At 37.9% G+C, this 25,991-nt stretch overlaps 1 protein-coding gene across 3 annotated transcripts in view; it reads left to right on the forward strand.

The window, feature by feature from the left end:
• LOC108433089 (pleckstrin homology domain interacting protein) overlaps positions 1-25,991 on the forward strand; it is a 63,765-nt gene that overhangs the window by 19,689 nt on the left and 18,085 nt on the right. For 2 of the 3 annotated variants that reach the window (XM_017707418.2, XM_017707436.2), the window contains 14 exons: positions 1,197-1,353; positions 2,375-2,509; positions 9,574-9,702; positions 10,419-10,644; positions 13,487-13,606; positions 14,344-14,527; positions 17,726-17,831; positions 17,918-18,052; positions 20,100-20,191; positions 21,806-22,025; positions 22,143-22,256; positions 23,439-23,546; positions 23,825-23,949; positions 24,081-24,163. In XM_017707418.2, coding sequence (XP_017562907.2) covers positions 1,197-1,353; positions 2,375-2,509; positions 9,574-9,702; positions 10,419-10,644; positions 13,487-13,606; positions 14,344-14,527; positions 17,726-17,831; positions 17,918-18,052; positions 20,100-20,191; positions 21,806-22,025; positions 22,143-22,256; positions 23,439-23,546; positions 23,825-23,949; positions 24,081-24,163 — 1,934 coding nt within the window. The remainder of the gene's footprint in view (positions 1-1,196; positions 1,354-2,374; positions 2,510-9,573; positions 9,703-10,418; positions 10,645-13,486; positions 13,607-14,343; positions 14,528-17,725; positions 17,832-17,917; positions 18,053-20,099; positions 20,192-21,805; positions 22,026-22,142; positions 22,257-23,438; positions 23,547-23,824; positions 23,950-24,080; positions 24,164-25,991) is intronic. The other variant, XM_017707426.2, reaches the window with a different exon arrangement.

Raw genomic sequence — 25,991 nt, forward strand, 5'->3', positions numbered from 1 at the left:
AAATGGGATGGAAAGTGGGTGAAGTCATTTCACTGTCCAAAGTGTTGTCTGAAACTTGACATCTGAGGCTTTTTAAACTGGCTCAGTGAACTTAAGAGTAAACTCGACATTTAATTCACGCTATCAAACCGAGCAGCTTGCAATTATCTATTCTGAGAATTTGGCAAAGGTCTCTTTAACTCATTTAAATCTGCCTTCAGAGTTCACATACATATTGGCCCGAGTGAAAGGAGCCACTCTGTGGAATTGGAGCTTTTTGTGTTTTCTATCACTGTGTAAAAGATTCATGCAAGTTCATTCTGAGCGTAGTTCAGCTCAGTAAGCGCTTATTGTTCTTTTGTTTATTTGAAAGTAATGATTAAAGCTACTGATGTGGTTGACATGCTGGCTAATTCCTATTTGTGTTTTCTTGTTCAAAAATGTAGTTTGTGACACAAACTGAACAAAAATGTAAAAAATGTCGACTTTGTTAGATCCTGTTGTTTGCATATCAACATAAATGCAACAACAGTACTGATTATCAATCACAGGATTAACTGTGAAGTGTAGGTTAAATATCAGAAATAGGCATATTCTTGTGTCAAAAAATCAGATGTGATGAAATTAGATAGATAGAGAGATATTTTTAGTGTCCTTTTTAGTATTTTTATCTTTTTTGGCAAAAGTCTGCAAAAGTTTTGTCACACTTGGTCAAACACTTTTATTTTCAAAGTAAAAAGTTTACCAGTCTTCTACAGAAAACACACTTCTGCATATTTTAATGCACAATTGCTTCTTAAAATGCTGAATTTAATATATTGGGAAAAAAGTAAAACATATAATGTGGTCTGTACGAAATTTATGGCACATTTTTGATTTAATTTTTCCACTATGTTAAACTCAGCACTAAATCACTAAATCAGAGGAACTCAGCACTAAATCAGTTTGCAGGAATGCTATATTTAAGTTTTCTCCCTGTGGAGGATGTGTTATCCTTTTTCATTTAGAAAATCATTAAAATGTGTCATTTGACCAGAGGTGTTCGAACTTTTGCATTCAACCGTATTGTGTTCTGCTGTTCATATCTGTGTTTATTATCGTGTGTATTCTGCTCATGTTTGTAAAATAGATCCTTCAAAACACAACAGAAGGAGAATTTGCCAGTCTTTTATATTCTTTTTTATTTGCCAATCTTCTTTTTGTCCCCTTTTGTCCAGCAAGTACAACCCTCCACCCCTGGAGGACAAAGTAACCAAACTGAAAGTCACCATGGTGGCCTGGGATCGCCATGACAACACAGTCATTACTGCGGCCAACAATCTGACGCTGAAGGTGTGGAACTCCTACACGGGCAGCCTCATTCACATCCTCATGGTAAGAGTAATGTTTCATCAACACCAATAAAACAAAATGTTCTAATGCATCAGTTCATAGGTGATTATCAGTGTCATTTTCTTTATTGCAATATTCAGTTTAGTTCTTATTAAGCAGAAACATTTCCTTGTTGAGGTTGATGAAATTTATTTTGAACCAAAATTATTAATGGCTCTTTAAGATGTGTGTTTGTGACTTTAGGAAATAAGTGAAATAGTTCTGATTTGTGTCACAGTTTAAATGGTTGAGACATAAACCGCGTCATGCAGAGTGGGTTGATGTGGAGGTTAATTGGTAACTTGCTGACTTTGCTTTTTTGCAGTGGTAGTGATGGGTACCAGGAATCGAGATGTCTACAGCGCAAATAAAACCTTTTTATTTGCTATCTAAAATATATTTAATATTTTAATATTTTTTTTCAGAGGGAGCTTTTAGAGACATCTAGTTCCTGTCACCCTCACTCCAACTTGCTTTCTCTGAAACAAAGCATTTCACAGCAGACAGTACTCTGAATGACTTTTTTAATTATGCAGAATTTTTTTATTAATTATGCAGAATTTTTCAAAAAGTGGAATTGTCCTTTAACATCACCCATATACAGTTGGGCAAAACTCATTTTTTGTAGGTGTTGAATGACCATTGTTAATACTGAGAGATGCATAATTTGAATGCTTATTTCGGGATGAAATATACACCAGCACTTGTATTAAAATTCAAAAAATCATCAGTGCACTGCAGTTTTTGCATTTTGCATTACAATGCATCAGTCTGAAGGTGGTAATGCATCAATCTGAAGGTTGTATTGTTATGGTCTATTTTCCATTACTGTGTAAATAGGTTCCCCAGTCACATTTGTGTAGTCAATGTATTCTTAAAAATAATTTTGAAGGGGATCAAAATAATTAAAATTAATTTGTATTGAAACTTGAGATTTCATAATGTATGGGTTAATTTCCTAAAAATTTGTAGCTGAGGCAAATACATGGCCCCTTAAATGTATTGTGTGCCTGTGGGTCCTCAGGGTCATGAGGATGAGGTGTTTGTGTTGGAGCCCCACCCCTTTGATCCCAGAGTGCTGTTCTCTGCTGGGCATGACGGCAATGCTATTGTGTGGGATCTGGCACGAGGAGTCAAAATCCGCTCCTACTTCAACATGGTAAACTGTCTACTTCTGCTGTCTTGCTCTGTCCCACTGTACCACTCTTTATGCTTTTCTGACTGCATCTCTGATTCAGCACAGGTACTTGGTTGATCAGTAGCAAACTTAGTAAAATTAATATTTAGTATCTTAGTATTACTGTAGTTATACTAGTGTTGCTATTTATCTAATATGCCATTGTCTCAGGTGGACATGTATAATATACACAAAATCTCAAGGACCTCACTGTATATCATATGTAAATATTTAGCTGCATTCAAACACGCATTTTTAAACTTACTTATTGTGTTATTTAAAGTCAGCATGAAACAAAAATCATAACACATTTTATTTCTGTACTGTGACATTACTTCACAGAGGGTTTCTGAACTATCCGTAATGAGGGGGCTGAGGAGGTAAAACATGATATTATTGGATAAGATTATTTTTCTCCGCAGTCTGGTGCACAGTGATATAATCATCATCATCATCATTGTCGTTGCCCGCTAGTCCAAACGGGGTCGCGGTAGCAGTTGGGAGAGCAGAGAATCCCAGATGACCCTGTCCCCCGCAACTTCCTCCAGCTCATTCCCGGGGACCCCAAGCCGTTCCTAGGCCAACTTGGAGACATAATCCCTCCAGCGGGTCCTAGGGCGACCCCGGGGTCTTGTTCCGGTAGGCCGTGCCTGGAACACCTCCACCGGGAGGCGTCCAGGGGGCATCCGGATCAGATGCCCAAACAACCTCAGCTGGCTCCTCTCAATGCGGAGGAGTAGCGGCTCTACTCTGAGCTCCTTCCGGATGACCGAGCTCCTCACTCTATCGCAGAGCGTGTAACCCGCCACCCGACGAAGAAAGCTAATTTCCGCCGCTTGTATTCGTGATCTCGTTCTTTCGGTCATTACCCACAGCTCATGACCATAGGTGAGGGTTGGGATGTAGATCGACCGGTAAACAGAGAGCTTCGCCTTTTGGCTCAACTCCCTCTTCACCACTACAGTCCGGTACAGTGACCGCATTACTGCTGCCGCCTGTCCCAGCCTACGGCCGATCTCACGATCCCTCTTCCCATCACTCGTGAACAAGACCCCAAGATACTTAAACTCCTCCACCTGGGGCAGGTCCTTTCCCCTTGTCCTTTTCCGGGCCAAGACCATGGACTCAGACTTGGAGGTGCTGATCCACATACCAACCGCTTCACACTCAGCTGCCAACCGCTCCAGCGAGCGTTGGAGGCATCCATGTGATTCCGCCAAAAGAACAACATCATCTGCAAATAGCAGAGACGCCACCCTCCGGCCTCCACACATAATGCCCTCCTGACCCCGGCTACGCCCTGACACTCTGTCCATGAATATCACAAACAAGAGTGGAGACAGAGCACAACCCTGGCGAAGTCCAACGCTAACCCTGAAAGAGTCTGACTTAATGCCGAGTATACGGACACAGCTCTCACTCCGGGAGTACAGAGATTGGATAGCCCGGAGTAGTAGCCCCGGCACCCCATACTCCTGGAGGACCTCCCACAAGATATCTCGAGGAACACGGTCATAAGCCTTCTCCAAGTCCACAAAACACATGTAGACTGGGTTGGCAAACTCCCATGCCCCCTCAACAATCTGTGAGAGGGTGACAAGCTGATCCATTGTTCCACGGCCGGGACGGAATCCACATTGTTCCTCCTCAATCTGAGATTCAACTATCGGTCGGAGTCTCCTTTCCAGCACCTTTGCATAGACTTTCCCAGGGAGGCTGAGCAGTGTGATACCCCGATAATTGGCACACACCCTCCGGTCTCCCTTTTTAAAAATAGGGACCACCACCCCAGTCTGCCACCATCCCAAGTCAGATGAAACGACAACAAAGTCGATCATTGACCAAGGAGCTCTGGTACCATGTACACTTATGAACATCTTTGTGTTCGAACTTGGTGTTCGTTATGGACAATCCATGCCTGGCACAGAAGTCCAATAACAACTCACCATTTGGGTTTAGATCGGGCAGGCCGTTCTTCCCAATCACGCCTCCCCAGGTCTCCCAGTCATTGCCAACGTGAGCATTGAAGTCTCCCAGTAGGACTATGGAGTCTGTGGGCGGGACCCTTTCCAGAACCCCGCCCACTCGCTCCAGGAAGGCCGAATACTCTGACCTGTTGTTTGGTGCATACGCACAGACAACAGTCAATGTTTTCCTCTCTGCGATTTTAATTCGCATTGTGGCGACCCTCTCGTCCACCAGGACGAACTCCAACTGCCTGGTCACCAGCCGGGGACTTGTGAGTATCCCCACACCCGCCCGGCGCCTCTCACCCTGTGCAACCCCTGAGTAGGAGAGAGACCAACCCCTATCCAGGAATTTGGTTCCAGAGCCGACACTGTGAGTGGAGGTGAGCCCAACTATATCTAGTTGGTACCTCTCAACCTCCTACACAAGTTCCGGCTCCTTCCCCCCCAGTGAGGTTATATTCCATGTACCAAGAGCTAGTTTCTGCTGCAGGGGCCTAGGCCAACTAGGGCCTCCCCGCAATCTCCCACTGCCAATATGGCACTGCACCGCTCCCCCATGCTGGACCTTGCGGGTGGTGGGCCCACATGGCCTCCCCACGTTGCCTCTCCGGGCTGAGCCCGGCCGGATTACGTGGGCTGCCCGGCCACCAGGCGCTCACCGTGGAACACTACCTCCAGGCCTGGCTCCAGGGGTAGGTCCCGGTGACCCTTTCCCGGGCAGGGTACACGATTTCTTGTGCCCAATGTGCATGGAGAACTTTGGATCGTGTTAGTCTGGGTTTTCACTCCAGACCTGTTCGCCCTGGGAGACCCTACCAGGATATAATCAGAACTCCAAAAATGTTATAGAAGCAAAAATCTGTACATTTTAGTGGAATATTACAGAAAACGAAAATAATTTTGTCTATTAAATGATGTGATACGAGGCAACATGGACATGAATTAAAAAATCATAGTAATAAAGGTTAATAATGATTTCAGATTGATGATGAGATGTAAGTCTAGAGAATGCTGGATTATTTTAATGCAGTTTCCTAATATTTGTTGCATATAAGGACTTGCACAGTGTATCTGTCTGTCTATCCATCCATCTGTAAATCTTCACAATCTCTCATTTCATTTTATTTTCATTTTCTATCTCCCACTGTTTCCTTCCTCCACCACCCTCTCCCCACCTGATTCAATTCTTTCCAGCTTTGTAACAATATTGCCAAAGCAATCAGATGACAGTAATAATAACTGCTCATAAAAATTTCAATATTCCAGCTCAGCAGTCCTAGCAGTTCAGTGCTTTGGCTCCTCACTGGTCACATAGACATCTTTTCTGTCATATCATGAACAAAAATAAAATGTAAACAACGATTTATATGGAAATGAATTGCAATCATGTCCAATATGTTGCTAAAATTAGCGATTTGGATTTTTTCTGTTCTCCCATGTCAGAAGGGCTGAAAATCAGCAGCAGCGTTTTGATACAACAGATATCACAAATGTCAGGATACCATGACACAATGCATTTTTATTAATGTTTACCTTTCTATTTTTATCTAAATAACAACCATAATAATTCAGAAAGAATTATGATGGAATAAATGTTAATGACATTTCACTCACTCATACAACAGCACATAAAATGTCTATATAAGTTCTGACACAGAACCTATACAAATAATAATAACAATAAATAGAGGGAAAAAAACCCTAATTATTAAGGCATGTTTGTCATGTACTGGATGCTATAAATGTCACACTGAGACATGCAGTAGCAGATTTGCTCATGCATACACATCCTGTGTAAGTACAACATTAGATTTATTCATCTCTGTTTAGCCACCATCGTGCCAAAACATGCACTGAAGTAAGTTTATCCACAATATATTGCTGTAGCCATATTTTGTGGGGGCCAACATTTTATTACACTTATTTTGTTGTGTTTTGTTTTTTTATTATTATTAGCAACAAATATATAGTACAAGAGACAGACAGGTAAGTTAAGACAAGACATGTCACAAATAAAAAAAGAAAACCCTCATAACAGACAGACAATACATAAGGCAAACAACAAAAGTGAGACAAGCCAAACAAAAATAATAATAATGACAGGCAGGCAGTATGCAAAGTAAATAAAGTGGTAAGCTATATGTATACACACACACACACACACACACACACATTCAACATCTTTGTACATAACATACAATAGTCTATTACATCAATAATAAGTAGGCAATATTGATTTGCTGTGCAGAAGAGAGGGAGAGCCAGGGCACCCCAAAGGACCCCCACCAACCATTCCCTATCCCCTCCATACTCTTTGTCTGTTACCCCACCCCCCAAGCCTGAACCTGCTTCCCAGCGCAGACTGAACATCGTATCAGAGCCACTTTCCAGGTCTTATTTAAAAGACCACTTTGTACAGGACTCCTTTGAAGTGCCCTTCTGGCCTTATTGAAATGGCCACTACGCACAGGATTCCTTTGTCCTGTGTTTGTCAGTTAAAGTTGCTGATTTTGCTCTGCCATAACGGGAGGGAGTGGACGGTGGTAATGGAGGTCCAGGAAGGCGGTAGGGCAGAGCAGACAAACAGGTCTGGAGGGGAAACCCTAAGGACCCCACAGCATCCCACGCCCCTGCACAGTACCACACGCTGATAGTGTGTTGCATTATACAAAATTTCTTTATAAAATGTGCGCACACACACACACACACACACACACACACACACACACACACATATATATATATATATATATATATATATATATATATATATATACACACATTCATACATACATGCATACATTCTCAAATATCTAAAGGGAAAAAAACATTTTTGATATTGGAGTACTATTACTTATGTTACATAGTTTTAATAAGTTTAGATTAAATGCATCTATTTTGTTGTGAATTGCAGCTGATGCTTGTTCACAATGTAGGTTTCTGTTAACAGATTAGTCCACTGGGTTACAGAATAATTTTTTTGTCTTTCCAATTTAGCAGTATTTTTAATTTTTTTTTGCTATAGTTAATGCTAGAAGTAATGGAACTGTATCTTTGACTGATGATTCTACTTCTGAAAGGTCTCCTGCGAGGCATAGGGAAGGTGACTTTGGAATGCTGCTCACCAAATGTAGGGATAATTTTGAAGATGTATTTTCCCAAAAATGGTGTGCAAATCCAGATTGCGTGAAAATAATTATGTTTTATTAGTTATACATTGTGTACATACGCTTGAATTGCTGAGTCCCATTTTAAACAATTTGTATTGCGTAATGTGTGTCCTATGAATAATTTTATATTGAATGAATTGTATGTTTGGTATTTGTGCAGATTTGTGTCCAGAATTGTGTATCAGTGCTAATATCTAAATCTTTTCCCCATTTATTAGTTGGTATTGATATGGTTGAACTGAGAGCATACAGCTTTGATAAGACTTTCTTAGGGTTGATGATCTGGTAAATATTTTCAGTAATGGGGGTGGACTGAGATTGTCATGAAAAATATTCATTTTGGTATACTTTTTAATTGATAATATTTTAGATATTGGTTTTCTTCTAAGTCAGATTTTTGTCAGTTCTTGGAAGCTTTTAAATGTGTTATTCGTAAAGAGATGTTGTAAATGTGTTATGCCTTTTTCTTTCCACTTCTTGTATTTTAGGGGTTGTTTGTTAATTCTAAAGTCTGGATTGTGCCATATGGGTGTGTATATGTTAGGTGTCATTTGAAAATTTGTTAATTTATTAATTTTCCACAAGGCTTTTAATGTCATTGAGATTGTTATGCTTTTAAAGCATTCATGATATTTTATGGATTTGATAAGAAAAGGTAAATCGGCGATGTATATTTTGTTGCAGTATGACTGTTCTACATCAAGCCAGGGGTTATAGTCATCATCTGTTTATCTCCATTTTACTAAATAGTGAAGCTGATTTGCTAAGTAGTAAAACTGAAAATTCTGTGCACCCCCCCCCCCCCCACTTTCCTTATTTTTGTCTTTTTGTAAAGTTGTGAGTTTTATCCTAGGTTTCTTATTTCTCCAACAGAATTTAGATGTTAAAATGTCTAAATTGTGGAACCATTTTTTTAGTTGGCTCAGTTGGAAATATTGCAAATAAATAAATGACTTTTGGTAAAACTGTCATTTTGATTGTTGCAATATGGTCTGTAAGAGAAATTGGTAAATTCATCCAGCGATTTAGATCATCTTCTGTTGTTTTTAACAGTGGTGTTAAATTAAGGTGGAGTAACTCTGAATGCTTTGTAGTTAATTTTATACCTAGATATGCAATACTTCCTGTGGTAATTTATAAAAGGTAATTTTGGAGAGCACCATTCCAGTTCCAGTCACCACTTGGTAATGCTGTTAATTTGTTTCATTTAACAGTAATCTGATGTATGTGAGAAACTATTAATCAGTTTAATGGTTTCCTTTATTGATGAAGTGGGATCTTGGAGAAATAGTAGCACATCATCTGCATAGAGGCTTATTTTATGAGCAATACTTCAGGTTGAAATACCTGTGATTTTATTATTCTGATGTATTGCTGGGGCTAGTGGTTCTATGGAGGTTGTGAATAACAATGGTGAGAGTGGACATCCTTGTCGGGCACCACGAGAAAGTGTTAAGCTTGATGAGGTGATGTCATTAGTTATCACGCACTTCTATAATGTAAGAAAAGTTTAACCAGTTTGCACGGAAAGCTCTGTATTTGCTGAATAATAAGCCTTAGTATATAATAAGCCTGAGATTTTAAGGGGTTAACAAAGCCCTTTATTTACATGCTACTACACTCTAAGAAAAAAGAACTAAACTGTTGCTGTTATGGTTCCTCAGTGGTACATCTTAAGCACTTTTAGTTAAGAACCAACATAATGTTAAATTGATTGTTTTAAAGTTGCATTGACTCAATACGCCATGTGTTACCTCCATTTGCTGTTTATGTTCCTTGGTAAACATAAATGCACCTGTAATCATTTTTCCGACAGTGTATTATTATGGTTACTAATTTTGCCTCCAGTGTGCCTCATAAACTCCCTCTCTCTACATGATGTAGTTTTTATGTGTGTATGTTTCAGATTGAGGGTCAGGGCCATGGTGCATTGTTTGACTGCAAGTGTTCTCCAGATGGTCAGCATTTTGCTTGCACGGACTCTCATGGACACCTGCTCATTTTTGGTTTTGGCTCCAGCAGCAGATACGACAAGGTCTGGAAATATTCACATCCTTTTTCTTTGACTTCCTCTGTCTGTCTCTCTTTCTTGCCTTCTCTGTGTCGTGTCTGTCTGTTATTCTAGGGTTGAATATCTGGTTCATTACTATTTTATAGCCTGTTTCTCATTTCATCCTTGTTCAAAAACACTCATTGCCCATAGGTTGTTTCCTCAAGTTTGGTTAACTCTTATAAGGCTAGAAATTTATGGAGTTCAAACAAATGCAACTAAACACTTACGTAGTTAATTATACAATAAATTTAATTAATGTCTCATTTACATCCGGTACGGATAAGCTTTGGCCTGTGTGTTCAACTCTTCTGTTGCAGCTTCTCCAGTACAGTCGATTTAGTGGGAAAGTTACTGTTGTAAGAAGTTAATAACTGGTGTCCAGGTCGACTCAAACCTGTATTGATGCTGCGCTTAATGAGTCTCAATTTGTTTCAGTGCCATTGCAAAACATAGCAGAACTGTAAAGGATGTTTTTCCTTACTTTTCATCAAATTCAGATCATAATAAAATATGTCCTCTTACACCCACAAATGTTGTATTCAAAAGCTGTAAAAGAGGAATAAAATGTTGAATTAGTTAAATTGCACCAGGCTTTTTTTCTGGTGACAGCTTCAATATAAGGTTACGCAGAGGTCACAGTAGTTGTTGTCACTGAGGTGTGTTTGTTGCTTATGTTTGTATGCTGATCTGTGTTTCAGATAGCAGACCAGATGTTCTTCCACACAGATTACCGGCCACTGATCCGCGATGCTCATAACTACGTGTTAGATGAGCAGACTCAGCAGGCTCCTCACCTCATGCCCCCACCCTTCTTGGTGGACGTGGATGGAAACCCTCACCCTCCACGCTTCCAGCGGCTAGTACCCGGCCGAGAAAACTGCAGAGAGGAGCAGCTCATACCACAGATGGGCCTCACGTCTTCAGGTAGAAAACACATAATAATATGGATAAACATTCAGACCATTGGAAGGTTGATATATACATAGGCACCAACTATGGGGCAATATTGGCTCTGTTGACCACCCCCCCACCCTCCAAAATAACTGAAGAAAAGCTGTGGTAGTGAAACCAAGAACAGTCTGAAATCAGCCGGTCTAGTAGTGAAACTGCACTGAATTTAGCTGCTGAGTTGCTACAGCAACTAGAAAACCAGTTTTCCACATATGCTTGTTTCACACATGGGTTCTTTCCCCATCAAGCAGGGTTGCCAGATTTGAGGTTTTCCCAACAAAACCAGCTGGTTTGAAAGTGCAGTGTGAGTGGATTTTATACAGTCACAGGGTTCATTTTTGTTTGAACTATTTTCTGAATGTACTGCAGAAGAAGGTTCAAAAACGAGTCATCTTATGAATGTGTAACTAGCAATAACGAGCAACCCAAGGATAGACAGGTATGTGGAGTAAGAGAAGGACAGAAGAGTGCAGCTTGTTCAGGGGTGACGCTGATAGTTTTAACCTTGAAGGAGGACAGAAGTGTGTGAAATCTCAGATCTCTGTAAGGAGACACTGACAAATATTAGTTAAAAGGCAATTTTACACTGACAAATATTAGTTAGAATGCAATTTTAGAAGGACATTAAGAGGATTTACAAGCGATATGAGGTAATATAAGATTTGTTAGATGTAGAGATTATTTTAATAAATGTGTTGTTATGCTCTGTTTTGGACGTTTAAACATTTTAACGGGTTTAGTGAACTCTTGGATGTCCATTTTGTTTCACTCTGTGGGGCACGAGAGACACAGCTGCTTGATTGCTACAACTCAAGTGCGTTCGCATATTCAGCATTTGCTCTGCTTAGCAGAGCAGCAAGGAAGATCTAAAGATAACCTTTATTCAAACAGTCAAATCAGTGACTGTACTCAATAAAAGTATAACTTCATAACTGATTGGTTGATGGTTTCAAGTCTGATAGGCCAACTGGGAAATCAGTTTACAGCATGGAAAATGAACTAGTATTCAGTTTGGTGACTGTCATGACTGAGAGAATTTGTCTTTTAAGTTTCGTTAAGTTTTCTGTTCCATTTTCATTGAGCCTTATGGCTTATTTCAGTGTAGCTCTGGCCTGTTAATGTGAGTGCCGAAACAAAAAACAAGACAATCTGTGTCGCTCGTGCCACACGAACATAGTGTTTAAATCAAAAACTTTTTCACTAAATAATGAAATGTGTTGATATTATGAGCAGATCACCATTTTCTGGAATGTGATCTGCTTATGAGACTACAGCAGTCCAAAGAGATCACATTATCTATTTTTATCAAATTTGAAAAAATGTATAAATTGTATGTGCTCAGCCATGAATCCCACTTAGACTTCACCATCCTCTCCCCAAATAAAATGTCTGTCATCTGATTAGGTGTCACAACTACCCCATCTGGGCCTGCGTGGTAGTGCACATGGCTTGCCCACGTGCATTTGTTTTTCTATTCCAGCTCCACTCTGGCTCCACCCACTCCTCCATTACGCATGCCTCTAGGACTTATTGAGACTCCTTCATATACCCCTTTGTTTCCCCTTTTAGTTTGGAGAGGCTCTGTAATGTTAACCTGAGTTCTGGCTGTTTTTTACTTTGTTTGTTCCTGTGTTTTGACACCTGATTTTCGTCCTGGATTTTGATTATAGAGATGCCTCTGATTGCTTGTGATTGCTGCCCCTAATGAAACAGTTTTGCACTTGCAACCAATTTACATGCTACATTACATTAGGTCGTAAATTTAGTTCAGTAGTTTTTTTTTTTGCCCCCTGAACGACTCAAGTTGGCACCCATTGATATATAACATATACAAGGTGATTAAAAAAATCATTCTTCTGATTTCAAAATGATTTATTTCAGTTGTAAATCATTACAGAACAATGTGGTAAACTGTAAATGGTTTAATTAAGCATAACATTTATAAAGTAATTTTACAAGTGCTCAGTATGAAATTCCTCCAGCTGTATGGACAACATTAACGCTGTAGTCAAATTCATTTCATACTCGATTGAGCCTATCGGGTGTCACTGTACTCACGCTCTTTTATTGCAATTTTGGAGATATTCCAGGAACCAATGATGAACGCTCTGAGCTGTTGGAAGTTCACTGCTGATGAAAAACATGTTGCACAGTTATGTCGGATTCACTCTTATTGAAGTGGAAACTGCTTTCTGCTCAAGGGTTCCCAAATTTTGACTTAGTGTCTTGTAATAATGATGTCTTTTCTCAAAATATTGTTTCAGTAACTTGAAATAATTTATTTTCTTGAAATATTGACTTAGCAATTCAAAATAATGGCTTACTCTCTCAAAATATTAACTTAGTATCTCAAAATAATGGCTTACTGTGTTAAAATAGTGACCTACTCTCTTGGAATAATATACATGTTTTTAAATATCAAAGTATCGCTGCTGTCGGATATCACCATTTTTGTTGTTTTTCAGGTTTTGACATAATTTTAAAATTCCTTATTTTGTTAGGCTAATTCAGTTCTTTGAGAAAATAAATCATTATTTTGTTGGTGTTAAGTCAATATTTAGAAAAGTCATTATTTTAAAATAGATAATTAAGAGTTTTTTTGACATACTACACCTTCAGTTGTGTACATTTGAATTTTCAACAAGCAATCACTTTAAACAAGAAAATTTAACTATTTTGTTTCAGTGACACAACATTGTTGACAGATAACTGATATTAGATAATTCTGTTTCTTCTCTCTCTCTCTCTCTCTCTCTCTCTCTCTCTCTCTCTCTCTCTCTCTCGTGCTCTCTCTCTTTCTCTTTCTCACTCTCAGGACTCAATCAGGTGTTGAGTCAGCAGGCAGCGGAGGGTTCTAGTCCCCTAGACAGTATGATCCAGAGATTGCAACAGGAACAGGACCAGAGACTGGGCTCAGACTCTAGAGTCACCCGAGGTAGACATGCTGGCGGTGATGAAGATGATTTATGTGGAATATATAGTGATGTGCCCACATGAGAATTGTGGGTGAAAACTGACATTCGGTATAGTTTATGTACAGCTGTTTGCTTAAATGTGCACCCTCAGTCAATGATGTGTTTTGTTGATTGTCTATGTGAAAATAAGTTAATATGTCCTCTACAGAGAACACACAAGAGAACATTATATGGAAAACAGCAAATAAATAGCAATTGTGTACTAAAATTTTGTTTATTGCTGAGGATACGTTCTTATTTTCTTGTAGAAAATAAATAGAACATGTAATTTGACTGATGTTCAAACATTTGCATAAAACTCTACATATTTGTTTCTACTGATATTGATGCCAGTACTTAAACTTTTATAAAACTGGGATTACATCTACTTGGATTGTGTCACAAAATGTAACTTTTATGTCTATAGTGTGATAAATGCAATAAAATTAATGAAGTGCAGATGTTTTAGCACAGTATTTTAAATGTTTTGCTCCTCTTGAGTACAGTATATGTGTCAACAAAATTCTGTTAGACGTGTCAGCCAAATCTGAACATCTGTTTGATGCCACTACATTTTTTAAGCAATTATGTCAGTGCATTTTAAGCAGTTATCTGCTAAAATATGATTTTGACATCTCCATGCATCCCTGGTATTGTGTTTATTAATGTTCTAAATGATGTTGATTTTATAGATCTAAATGTGCTTGTTTGTATATAGGGTCTGTAAGCTCCCCTACGGAAGTCTCCTCTCCCCCTAACGTGGGTCTAAGGCGCAGTGGTCAGATCGAGGGAGTCCGGCAGATGCACAGTAATGCTCCTCGTAGTGAGATGGCCACAGAGACGGACTTGGTAGCCTGGAGCAGACGGGTACTAGTGCCTGAACTTTCACCAGGAACAGCCAGGTAACATACAATATTCACATACATGAGCATTCAGCAACAAGACAGACCCAGAAAAGACTTTTGTAATTTTACAGAATAGCAGTTATTAGCAGAACTCTTGTGTGGGCTGGTCACAGAAGTGACACAAAATGAGGCAGCAAATACCTTTTCCTCCTGTAGCCTCTGCTTTGCATTGGGAAAAATTTGAGGCATCATTTTTCTCCCAAACTTAATTTTAGATTAACTACATGTTTGTCATTGTGTTGCTCTTTCAGGAGACTATTTTTTAAAATAGATGGCTTTTAATTTTTCATTATAATTTCTACATCATAGCCAAGCAATATAAGCAACTCTAGCAGGATATGTTTGCTAATTGTGGGTAGTTGAGGCATATACAAGCTTCACACAGTAGAAATAAGAAATACCGATTGCAGAAATTGCAGATATGGCCAGTAATGAGTCTGAAGGTGCTTCAGAGCACCCCTGTCAAACCTAATTGAAAACTAATGTCTTTTTTAAATGGTTTGTCCAGTCTACTTTTATTCAAGTAATGCAAACACATGAAATTGGAAGTGCATATTGTATGGCAAATAATTATTTTAATTATATAAACAAATTACTATAATTATTATCCACCAAATGATCTCAAGTATTCCCATGAAATGATACTAGCCACACAAATTTAAAGGGAATGTCCTTTTTGCAATAAAATAATTAGATGTAGTATGTAAACACTGATATAGTTTCATATATCAGTGTTTCATCGTTATATTTGCCCATATGGTACATATATTTAAAATAAGCTGCAAAAACAGCCTGTTTTAGATTCAGTGAGCCTCATGCATCAATCATCCTAAATTTATTCTTGAGAAAAGTCTTAAGAAAAAGTCAGAGAAGTCAGATTCATGACATATTCCTAAACTGCTGAATTATATAATAGATTCTATTCTTATCTAAGAGTGAGTATATGTGGGTTTTAAGAAGAAATTTCTTCTTAACAGTGGTTGGTTGTTAACAATAAGGCCTATTGTTTTTATGATGTCATTAAAACTAAAGCATTTACATATCGCTGCTGTCGGAAGAAAACCTTGTATCTCCAATATGGTAACTTTACAGAAGAAGGAAAAAACATACTTTACTTTCAATGTAAGTCAATGGAACCAGAATTTTTCCCATGTCATTTTGGGTATTTTTTAGGCCATTCATCATAAAATTTACAAACAATATAAAGAGTAACAGATACTTTCAAATTATGTCAAAAACTGAAAAATGCCAAAAATGGAGATACAAGGTTTTCTTCCAACAGCAGGTTAAAGTAGTTATTAGTGGACAGCTTGAAATCTCATACTCTGCACATTTTTGTAATGCTCTTAGACACCTGCCTAAGCTCATAATTAGCTTTGTAATTAGTTTATTTGTTCAATCAGGTGTGGTACTTTAGAGAAACTTTGTGGAGTGAGGTTTCCTCAGGCCAGCACTGAAAACCTGCAGCTGTATCTCATATTTCACATGATTTTAGAGACTTTGGTTTTCGAAATATCCAGTTGGGAACTGAAGTGCTGTTGATTACTGTTTTTAGTGAAGTCAACATAAGCTTGCGTCCTTGTTAAGTTATTGTTTTGGGACAGTGTGCTGTTTGTGGCTTAATGTGGCTTCATAAAAATTGAAAAAGCCTAGTTGTCATCACTGAAATCCATGGCCATAAAATGCACCTACATGAAGTATTGCCATTTGAACATCACTGTTTGCAAAAGTCAAGCATTATTGATTTCTGTTATATGCAGTTACAGAGGGTGGGTGGTGTGGCAAAAACACAATATCATTATTCATAAAGTACAGGATCTTTTTTTTTTCACATCTGATAGAAAAAAAACAGTGTCACATGTAAAAACTATTGTCAAAAACTCACACACTCATCATAAACCACTTATCCTCAGATGGTGCCTATCCCAGCACTCGCTGGACAGAAGGCAGGAAATGCTTTCGGCGGGTTGCCAGTCCATCATAAGATGGTCATACATAAATGCACAGTCACACACACACTCACACCTAAGGGCAGTTTAGCATCTCCAAATGGCCTGACTGAATGTTGCACTATGGGAGGAAGCCCACATAAACACGGGGAGAACATGCAAACTCCACACAAAAAGGACCCTGGTCCCCAGCCCTGATTTCTGTGAGGCGAAAGTACTACCACTTTCAAAATCTGAGTATAATAACATTTCACACACTGCACTGCACTAAATCCAATTAAACAGTACTATTTATCCTCTCTTTGTAATGAGACATGTATTTTTGTCAGTGTTTTGTAAATACTGATACATACAAAATATTCTTACTGTAACGTGTGGGAGCAATGATTAGGTGGATGCATACGCTGAGAGAAGCGAGATTTATTAGGGGCAAATCCAACATCAGGGTCTAGACAGTCCAGGGTCAACGAGCCAACACGGAGAGAGCGAGGGACAGACATGATGAAAATGAAAACAGGAAAAACACACAACAGAGGCCAGAATAACGACGCTAAACAATACAATACAAAGACCAAACAAAGACCAGCCAACTAATAGGGGAAAACACAGGGCTTAAATACAAGGAATAATGAGGGTTAACAAGACACAGGTGGTTAACACAGGTGGTTACAATTAGGGGCAGGGTCTGGAAACAAGGGGGCAGGACAGGGAAGAAAGAAAAGAAATCACATGGACAAAACCAAAAGCACATGGAGGACTGGGAGGGGCCAATCGTCACACATTCTCAGAAGCAAAGATATGAAACTATGGCAGTAGCCCTCTTGTCACTGGGGTGGTACCCTCAAGGGTACATCTCAGTACCTTTAGTCTAAGTCTAAGTTGTATTTACTCTACACACCCCATCTCATCTCCAGGCTTTTTATTTCAACGTTCTATTTTAAAACATTAGGTTATGAAAAGGCACAAATATGTATTTTTTTACCTGAGAAAAGTTTATTTAAAGGTACACAATTGTTTGTACCTTGATGAAAAAATTTACCTGCATGGAGACTTTATTTCTAACAGTGCAGAAAAGCATGTTGTGACACATTATATTGTCCAGCACTATATTAGAGCATCTCATCTTTGATACATGGTTTTGTACAAATTTCCCAAATAGTAAATCTGTCTTTTTCTGTCTTTTATGAAGTGCAGTTTTGATTTTCGTGTTGCAAATGACTAAATAATTACAAATTTATGTGTGCAGTAAACAAGAGATCTGGAGGGCAGCTAGAGGAGAGGAGGAGATGAACATCTACAGATCAGAGCGGAGGAGACGCAGCGTACACAGCCAGTACCACAGAGAGAACCGGGTATACACACACACACACACACACTAGCTGTAATTTAACTTCTAAATTGAGGTCAGAGTGTGTATAAAAGTGTATATCTTTCAAAGCAGCATGCAACAGAGAACACAGCGGAGGAGGGGCGGCGTTACCAAGGCAACCAGCACAACTACCACACGCGACTGGCTGTGGAAGAGACGAGCAGACAGAGCGAACCCAACGAGGAGGAGCCTAGTGCCTCAGAGGTACACACGCATACACACACACACTCATTTTTCCTTAACTGGTTTATCGTCTGTGTTCTCTGCAATTTGTACCTCCGCCAGCCATATTACATGCTTTGTTGATTTTTTATGGTTAAAGTTAAACGTGACAACACATCTTTTACAAACAATTAAATATAGCATTTACAGTGCACAAATTTTGTTTATTTACTGTATAATATGTTGGAAAATGTAAAACATAAAATATTAAATGTTTGCACCAGCTGTATATTTTTTCTGTTATATTAAATTCAGCAAATAAACAGTAATTGTGCATTAAAATGTGCAGCTGTGTGTTCTCTATACACTAAAAAAATTTAACTGGAAATTTAAAAGTTAGTGTTTGGGCTGCCTTAAAATATTGAGTACATTTTTAAAGTAGTAATTTAACAGCATAAGAATCTGTTTTTTTATGTTTTATCAACTTATTATTTTGAAGCTCACATAACTCATAATGTTAAGGTAGCCTGGACAACTTTTTAAAATGAAAAGTAAAACCGTAAAGTAAAACAGTTTACGGTGTTAACTGAGGAGAGTGTGTGTTAGCTAACTTTCACACCAACAGTACATGTCACAGCAACAGTACATGTTCTCCAGCTGTACCCAAACACTTGCATATGACAGAATATGGAAAATGTAATAAATACATATGTTAGAGTAGCTTTTGTTATTTGCATCATACATTTATGGCAGTGCAGCAAATTACATCACCATCCACATAGCCACTGAAGCTGAAAGAGCAGAGATGCTTGAGAAGCCACGTGTGTGGGAGCGAGGCATGTGCATATCCTTAAGGCAAGGCAAGACAAGTTTATTTATATAGCACCTTTCAAACACTGCTGTCAGTGTTTTTAGTGAATTTAAAAGTGTCCAATGTCAAGGCTCTTCTAATGCTCTCTGTCAACTGGTTCCTTTTAAGCACAGCATAGAAGCTAAATTCTGCTTTTTTTCCATGTTGTCTTTACTTTCAGCAGGACTAACTAGTTCCTAGTGATCTGAGGGTTCTGCTCAGCTCATATTGCTGCAGCATGTCAGATAAATATGCTGGTCGTGCACCTCTGAGCGATTTATAGACTAGTAATAGTATCTAAGAGTCTGTTCTGTAACAGACTGGAAGCCACTGCTAGGATTTAAGGATGATGGTTATGTGTTCACGTCCTTTACTCTGGCAGCTGCCTTTTGAATCATCTGAAACTGTTAGATTGTGTTTTTTGGGACTCTGGTTAGGAGACCATTACAGTAATCCATCCTGCGAGAAATAAAGGTTTCTCCAGGTCTGCTTTAGTCATAAAATGTCTTGTTCTGATCTTGTTGATGTTCTTAAGGTGATAAAAAGCTGATGTGGTAACTGCTTTGGCATGATGGCTAAAACCATTAATCCATTAGTACACCAACCGTAAGGCTTAATAAAGGGTCAATGAACGCATCATTTGGTTAAATGGGGCCTGTAAAATGCTGTTTGGACCAGCCCTTAAATGCTTTTACTTTTATTAATCATTTAAAGTGTTCCAACTATAAAGTGAAGCACCTCAATGAGTGTTACTCAGGTTCTCTGTAATTACTGATATTAGTAATTATTTTAACATCCAAGTTCCCAATTGCTTGTGAATCTCATTCATTTTTACTGAGCAAATACTGTAAATATTACTGTGTAGAAATCTACTTTTAGCTAATGAGTCATTTAAGTCATCTGTAAATAGAACCTCACATGTTCTTAATTGACACGACTCCTTCTAGTTATAAATTACAAACTTCAAGTGTTCTTAAATTAATAATATGCTACAGTATCACATGGCTACATTTACTAAGATATTAATCCACTCTGAGTGGGGGCATCAGTGTTTCTAATAAAAACAATGTCGCTGATAATTGCCAAGGTTCGCACTACTCAATAATTTTAATCTGGTGTGGAGAGAGTTTGTGTGCTGAGTCATGGCTCCATCTGCTGAGTTATTTTTGCTTGTGTAGAGTTAGTGCCGCATATGGAATGTTAGTGAATATAATAACGTTCATTCATATCCCCTGTCAGGGCGAGGCAGATGCACGGCCGCCCAGCAGAGAGTCATCAGATGAGGAGAGAGAGGAAAAAGAACCCTGGCCTGATGATCACAGCAGCTCCAGGTAGCACACACCCGCAAACAAAAGCAGGAACTAGCAGTAAAAAATGACTTGTTGACTGTAATACAAGAAAACTATATCACAAATGTAATGTACACAGCAAAATTAACTAAAACTAAACCATATGAAAGAGAAGAAGACTTAAAAGTATATTAAACCATGTACAGCAAAGTAGAAGTATATTCAGCCTGAAGCATTAGGGATCATCTACAAGTGAATCCCTTCCATGTCAGAATTAAAAAGGCTCATATCCTACATTTCTCTTGTATTTCATTTTTATCTGTGAGGTTCACTAATGATGTTTACTCAGGTTTATATAATTCATATTTTACATTTTCAGTGTTTTATTAATCCCTTAGAAATAAACAGATTGTTTCTGTTACTGTGTCTTTCAATCTGATATGTGTACACAAGCTGTGTTCTGATTGGATCATATTGTCATATAATAAGTATGACAAACATTGTTCATAATGTCAATGCAGTCCTCCCTGATAGCACTATACTCGTAACGAAGCACTCTGCCACCTTTGAGGAAGATCACAGCTCTCAGAGTGGGCGTGGCTGTTCAGAAGACCTGTCACTCTAAATCAGTTGACCAATAGAGAGTGCAGGGGAATTCTGAATAAAGTTCAGAAAGAAAAATATATCCGTAAAATCAGTAAATAGAAGCAACAACTGGAAAAATAAAAAAAAATATCTCAGAATGAAGGAAAATTAATAGTAATCTTTTTTTTTTAAATTAAGTTTTATGTAAGTCAATATTTGTATTAGCTACATATTTTGGACATTTTAATACTTAACATTTTGTTTGTGGATTTCAGTATTTTATTGAAAAACTGGCACAAAATCAACCTCATAAAGTTTTATTACCTAGCTACTGCTGTGGTTAAATTAGCATAGCTAAAATGACAAAACCCCTTGTAGGGAATGGGTTAACTTTGGAATTTTTTTTGAGTGCACCCCAATTATTGACAAAATATTCACTATAATACCAGAAACCAAATAAAACTAAATAAAAAACTAAATCAAAAAAATTAAAGCGCTCTTGACACTAACTGAAACTAGAGTCTTTTTGTTGTTGTGTTATATTATTTAGTACTATTGTAATTATTTAATATTTTATTTGGCTTAATTATGTAGAAAGTTATAGAGTTGCAGTTACATTTGATTTACATTCTGCAAGGATAAGCAATGATAAAACTTGGCAAAAATGTAAAGGATGCTTTTTTAACAGAAAACAAGGCCAGATGCACAACAACAACAACCTTTCATCAAATTCAAATCGTAATAAAATATCTCTTCCTCTGCTTACAAACACAAATGTGGGGTTGATTAAAAGTTTAGAATCTGCACTTTCAATGAGTTATGACATATATGGCATAAGTCAATCTCGAATTACACAACACTAAAGTTATATCAGTGGCTGTACAGGTTAGTGTTATATAATTTGTTCTGTTCAGTTCATAGGTTTCTCTTGAGCCAGCTTTGTGTGTGTGTGTGTGTGTGCTTGTGTACACAAACACTAAAACATCACTCTCTCTCTCTCTCTCTCTCCCTCTCTCTCTCTGTGTGTGTGTGTGTGTGTGTGTGTGTGTGTGTGTGTGTGTGTGTTTATAGTGAGTACTCCAGTGATTACTCAGATTGGACAGCAGATGCAGGCATAAATCTAGAACCACCCAAGAAGAACAATGTGAAAAAGAAAAAGAAGAATGCTAGCAGTTCTGAGGAAGACGGAGACAAGAAGAAAGACAAAGATGCCAAGAAAGAGAGGAGGAAGGAAAAACAAGACAAAGATGGAGCGCTACCAAAGAAGAAGAAGCCAAAGGAGAAGAGGAAGGTGAAGAATGTTTATGTGTCTTCCAGCTAAGTGTTGAGTTCTGTGTTCTGCAGGACTGGTGATGCATATGAACTTGCAGTGTATGATGAGCTTTCTGTTTGGGTCTGTTGTCTGCAGAGGTTACCTGAGTTCCAGGAGCAGGGTCTGACTCTAGAGGAGTGGCTGCCCTCAGCCTGGATCACAGATACTGTACCACGCAGATCCCCCTTCACCCCTCAAATGGGTGATGAGGTAACACCACCACATATGTTTATTCTGTTATTCCTACCGATACATGTTTTACACACATTTAATGGTAAATATTAGGACTGGCATTTTTAACATGTTAATAACGCACTATTGCAGTAAATTGCTTCACAATTTTTTCAAAAATCACAATATCGGATTTTAAATTTCAAAATTTTCTACTTGTAATTGTAATGTTCAATACTAAATGATATGAAACAATATTAAAAATACAAAAATATTCCAATTTTACATGTTAATTAACATATCATTTTCTTTTTACTCTTATTTACTATCCAGTTTTTTAATACAAAATGCAGTTTTCCTTGGAGCTAGCTTATATAAATAAAGAAATGAAAGTATTTCATGTAGAACTCTACCATTAACATATTTTCCTAGTTCAAAGTTTAGTTCAGAATTTCTGCCCTTCAAACTGTCCTTAGTAGTCCAGGAGGAAGCCCACTGTACAGTTGTAAAAGTTTGGGTGCTCCTGGTCAAATTAAATGTTTTACTGATTTTTTAAGTGGAAATAATTTAATGCAGCCTCTACAGAGAATACATGTCTACACATTTACTGCACAATTACAATGGCCTCTGTAAAAGTTTTGGCACCTCATGTTTTATTATTTTTCAAGATGTTAAACTCAGCACATAGCTAGCACATAACTGCACACTAAAGTTTGTAAAGGTTTTTAAGATTGTTCTCTGCAGAGGAACTTATGTTCTCTCAGAAAATCAACAAAATATGGTAATCTTACCAGGCTGTTCAAACTTTTGCATACGTCCTAATGTTCCTGTGAGAGATTCCTTGACTGTAGCCTTCTTTTTCAAACTGTAGCCACTGTAGTCCTCTCATTCTCATACCTGTATGTTCACACAGTCAAAGTAACATTATTGAAAGTAATGAATACATTCTTATTAAGCTTATTTTGTCCATTAGAAAAAAAGTACTGCTTTTTAAATTGGAAAAAATTTCTTCTTGTTCAATTTTGAGCAAATAAGAGAAACACAGTTAATCACATTGAAGTGTTTCAGTTGTTTGACACTGCACTAAAACAATTTCCTCTGCTATTTATAATGAGCTACCACAAATAATTAATATCTGATGAATAATGAAGTACACCACACTTTATTAGTAAAACAAATGTAAGAATCTGTAACAGTTGTAAAACATGTGTATCTGTGCAGGTATATTACTTTCGGCAAGGCCATGAGGCGTATGTGGAGATGGCCAAAAAAAACAAGATCTTCAGCATCAACCCTAAGAAGCAGCCTTGGCACAAGATGGAGCTGCGGGTATGACTACGACAGCTCACACATTCTGGATATTTGTGTCCAATAGTTTTGAAGATAAATAAATAACTTTATTTATGTAGCAGCTTTAATATGTTTAAGTACATCTCAGAGTGCTTTATAGAGAAATAAAACAAGCATAGCAGAAAAGTTATGTTTCTGACAGTTGATTGTTCACATTTTGGCATGAAAGTTTCAAATTTCAGAAATGTTGTCAACCCAGCAGTTGGTTTGTTAACTTTTAAGTGGCTTTTTGTTTGTGTTTGTGGTTTTATGTGTAGGAGCAGGAACTGCTGAAGATTGTAGGAATTAAGTATGAGGTGGGCTTGCCTACTCTGTGCTGTCTGAAGCTGGCCTTTCTGGACCCAGACACTGGCAAACTGACCGGAGGCTCTTTCTCTATGAAGTGAGTGGAGTTAGTGTTGTATGACTCACTTGGACTCACTTATGCAGAATCCATTTCACTGTTTAGAGCTTTTGGAAGTCTCTGTGTGGCCTTGTTTTGGTTCATTGCCTAATCCTTTCTGGTTACCATAGATACCACGACATGCCAGACGTCATTGACTTCCTGGTACTCCGTCAGCAGTTCGACAATGCAAGACAGCGTCAGTGGATGATAGGTCAGTGATGCTTTGTCTTTTGAAGAGGACGGATAGAACACCTCAGTAATTGTGTCCTAATAGGTTTATTAGCAACTATGATAGCCATCATCAAGTCACTGATAAACCAAGTTATAGAAATGTATTGCCTAATTATCAGCTATTAAATTTCCATTTGATTGAAATAAATTCAAATAATTAATGTATTAGTTAGCACATGACTTCAAACAACATCCCAACAGTTTTACTGTGGATAACTTTACAAAATGCTCTGTTCTCATATAGACCTTGATTCCCAAAAAGGTAGATTATTGAAAAATGCTGATGGCAAGCAGGGAGGAAAACTAAATCGGGCAAAATGCAGACCAAAATCAGTTAAGCAGACTTGCTAGGAGAAACCTGGAACTTCAAATTGCAACTTGAACTCAAGCTCAACAGATATTTGAGAAGGGACATGAATGAAGAAGAGGCATGATAATCTAGTGTGAAGGATTGTGGTTTGATGTAAAATGCACCATTATAGAGTTGAGTCAGAATTGTTTACAACAGTGGCAATAGAAACCAGCTGGATGTGTTTAAAAGATTTTTTTGTATTTATTATTTTTCCTTGATGTCCATTTATAATTGTTTTTTTATACAGTGTAAACCATCATCATTTATTTTTACACAACCATTTTGCACCCTCTTAATGTCTTAGAATTGAACAGGCTGTTTCTCTGACTGTGGCATTAAGACTAAAATATGTAAATGACTCTGTTCTGATGGGCTGCCCTGTATTGTGCCTCAGTCAAAAGGCTGTGTTAGTTGAAACACTCCTTATAAATTCAGCATGGCCTGAATTGTGCCCTTTTCCCTGCTGAAGCACTTATTATCATAGAGTGAGACTGTTCGGGACTTAACTGTTCTAGGCGTAGTAGGTGGATTTGTGCAAATGCACTGGTGTTCATGACATCACAGAGACAGTGAATTTAAAAAAAACTGTTTTTGCTGTTTAGTTTCCATAATGGACTGTATGGACTGGGGGAACAAAACATTTTGAAACTTTTACATCAAACTCTGTCAGAAATCCTATTCTATATGGGCACTATTGCCTCTTAAAGCTACTTCACAGAGATGTAATAGAAAATACATAGACTGGTACCTTAGATGTAGTTTGATAGATTTGAGGTATGGTATTGTTTAAAACTTGTTAATTCATGCAAGGCAGAGAAGTGCATGAATGCCATTCTAAGGTGGAACAGTACCCAAAGAAAACTGTTTTTCTGATCTATAACCATTTCATCGTGATTTACATTACATATAAAACATACTGTATCACATGTAGATTTGCTGGTCATTTTGGAAATTAAATTAAATGGCCATATTTGCATTATGGCTATTAGACATTGTTAGACATTGCAGCCCCTCGTTCTTGTCGGCACCACTGTAAATTAATCTGAGCTAGTAATTTTTTCTATAATGAACCATTTCACATCAGACCATTCTAAATTACTTTATTTACATCTCAGCAATTGAGCAATGCAGAAGTTTAGAAAAATTGGTGAAATTACCCTTTATCTAAACAGTAGCATGTGTCAAGTTGTGTCACGGCAAAGACACACTTTCACCTTAAACTCCTGCCTTGATGTGTATGATGACAGGAATGAAAGTAAAGACAGCTCTGACACTGCTTATCTTTCGTGAAATCACCACTACTCATTTACAAATTAAGCCCTGGGTGTTGTGACCAGTCACAAAACAATCCAAATGCTGTCACCAACAAAATCTTATGAAATTAAAGACAAAAAGAAAATTTGCAGCTAAATGTTACTGAACAAATTGTAGCTGAGCTAAAAGTAGAAATATTAGT

Source organism: Pygocentrus nattereri, chromosome 9, assembly GCF_015220715.1.
Source record: "Pygocentrus nattereri isolate fPygNat1 chromosome 9, fPygNat1.pri, whole genome shotgun sequence".
In the NCBI taxonomy this organism is placed as follows: domain Eukaryota; kingdom Metazoa; phylum Chordata; class Actinopteri; order Characiformes; family Serrasalmidae; genus Pygocentrus; species Pygocentrus nattereri.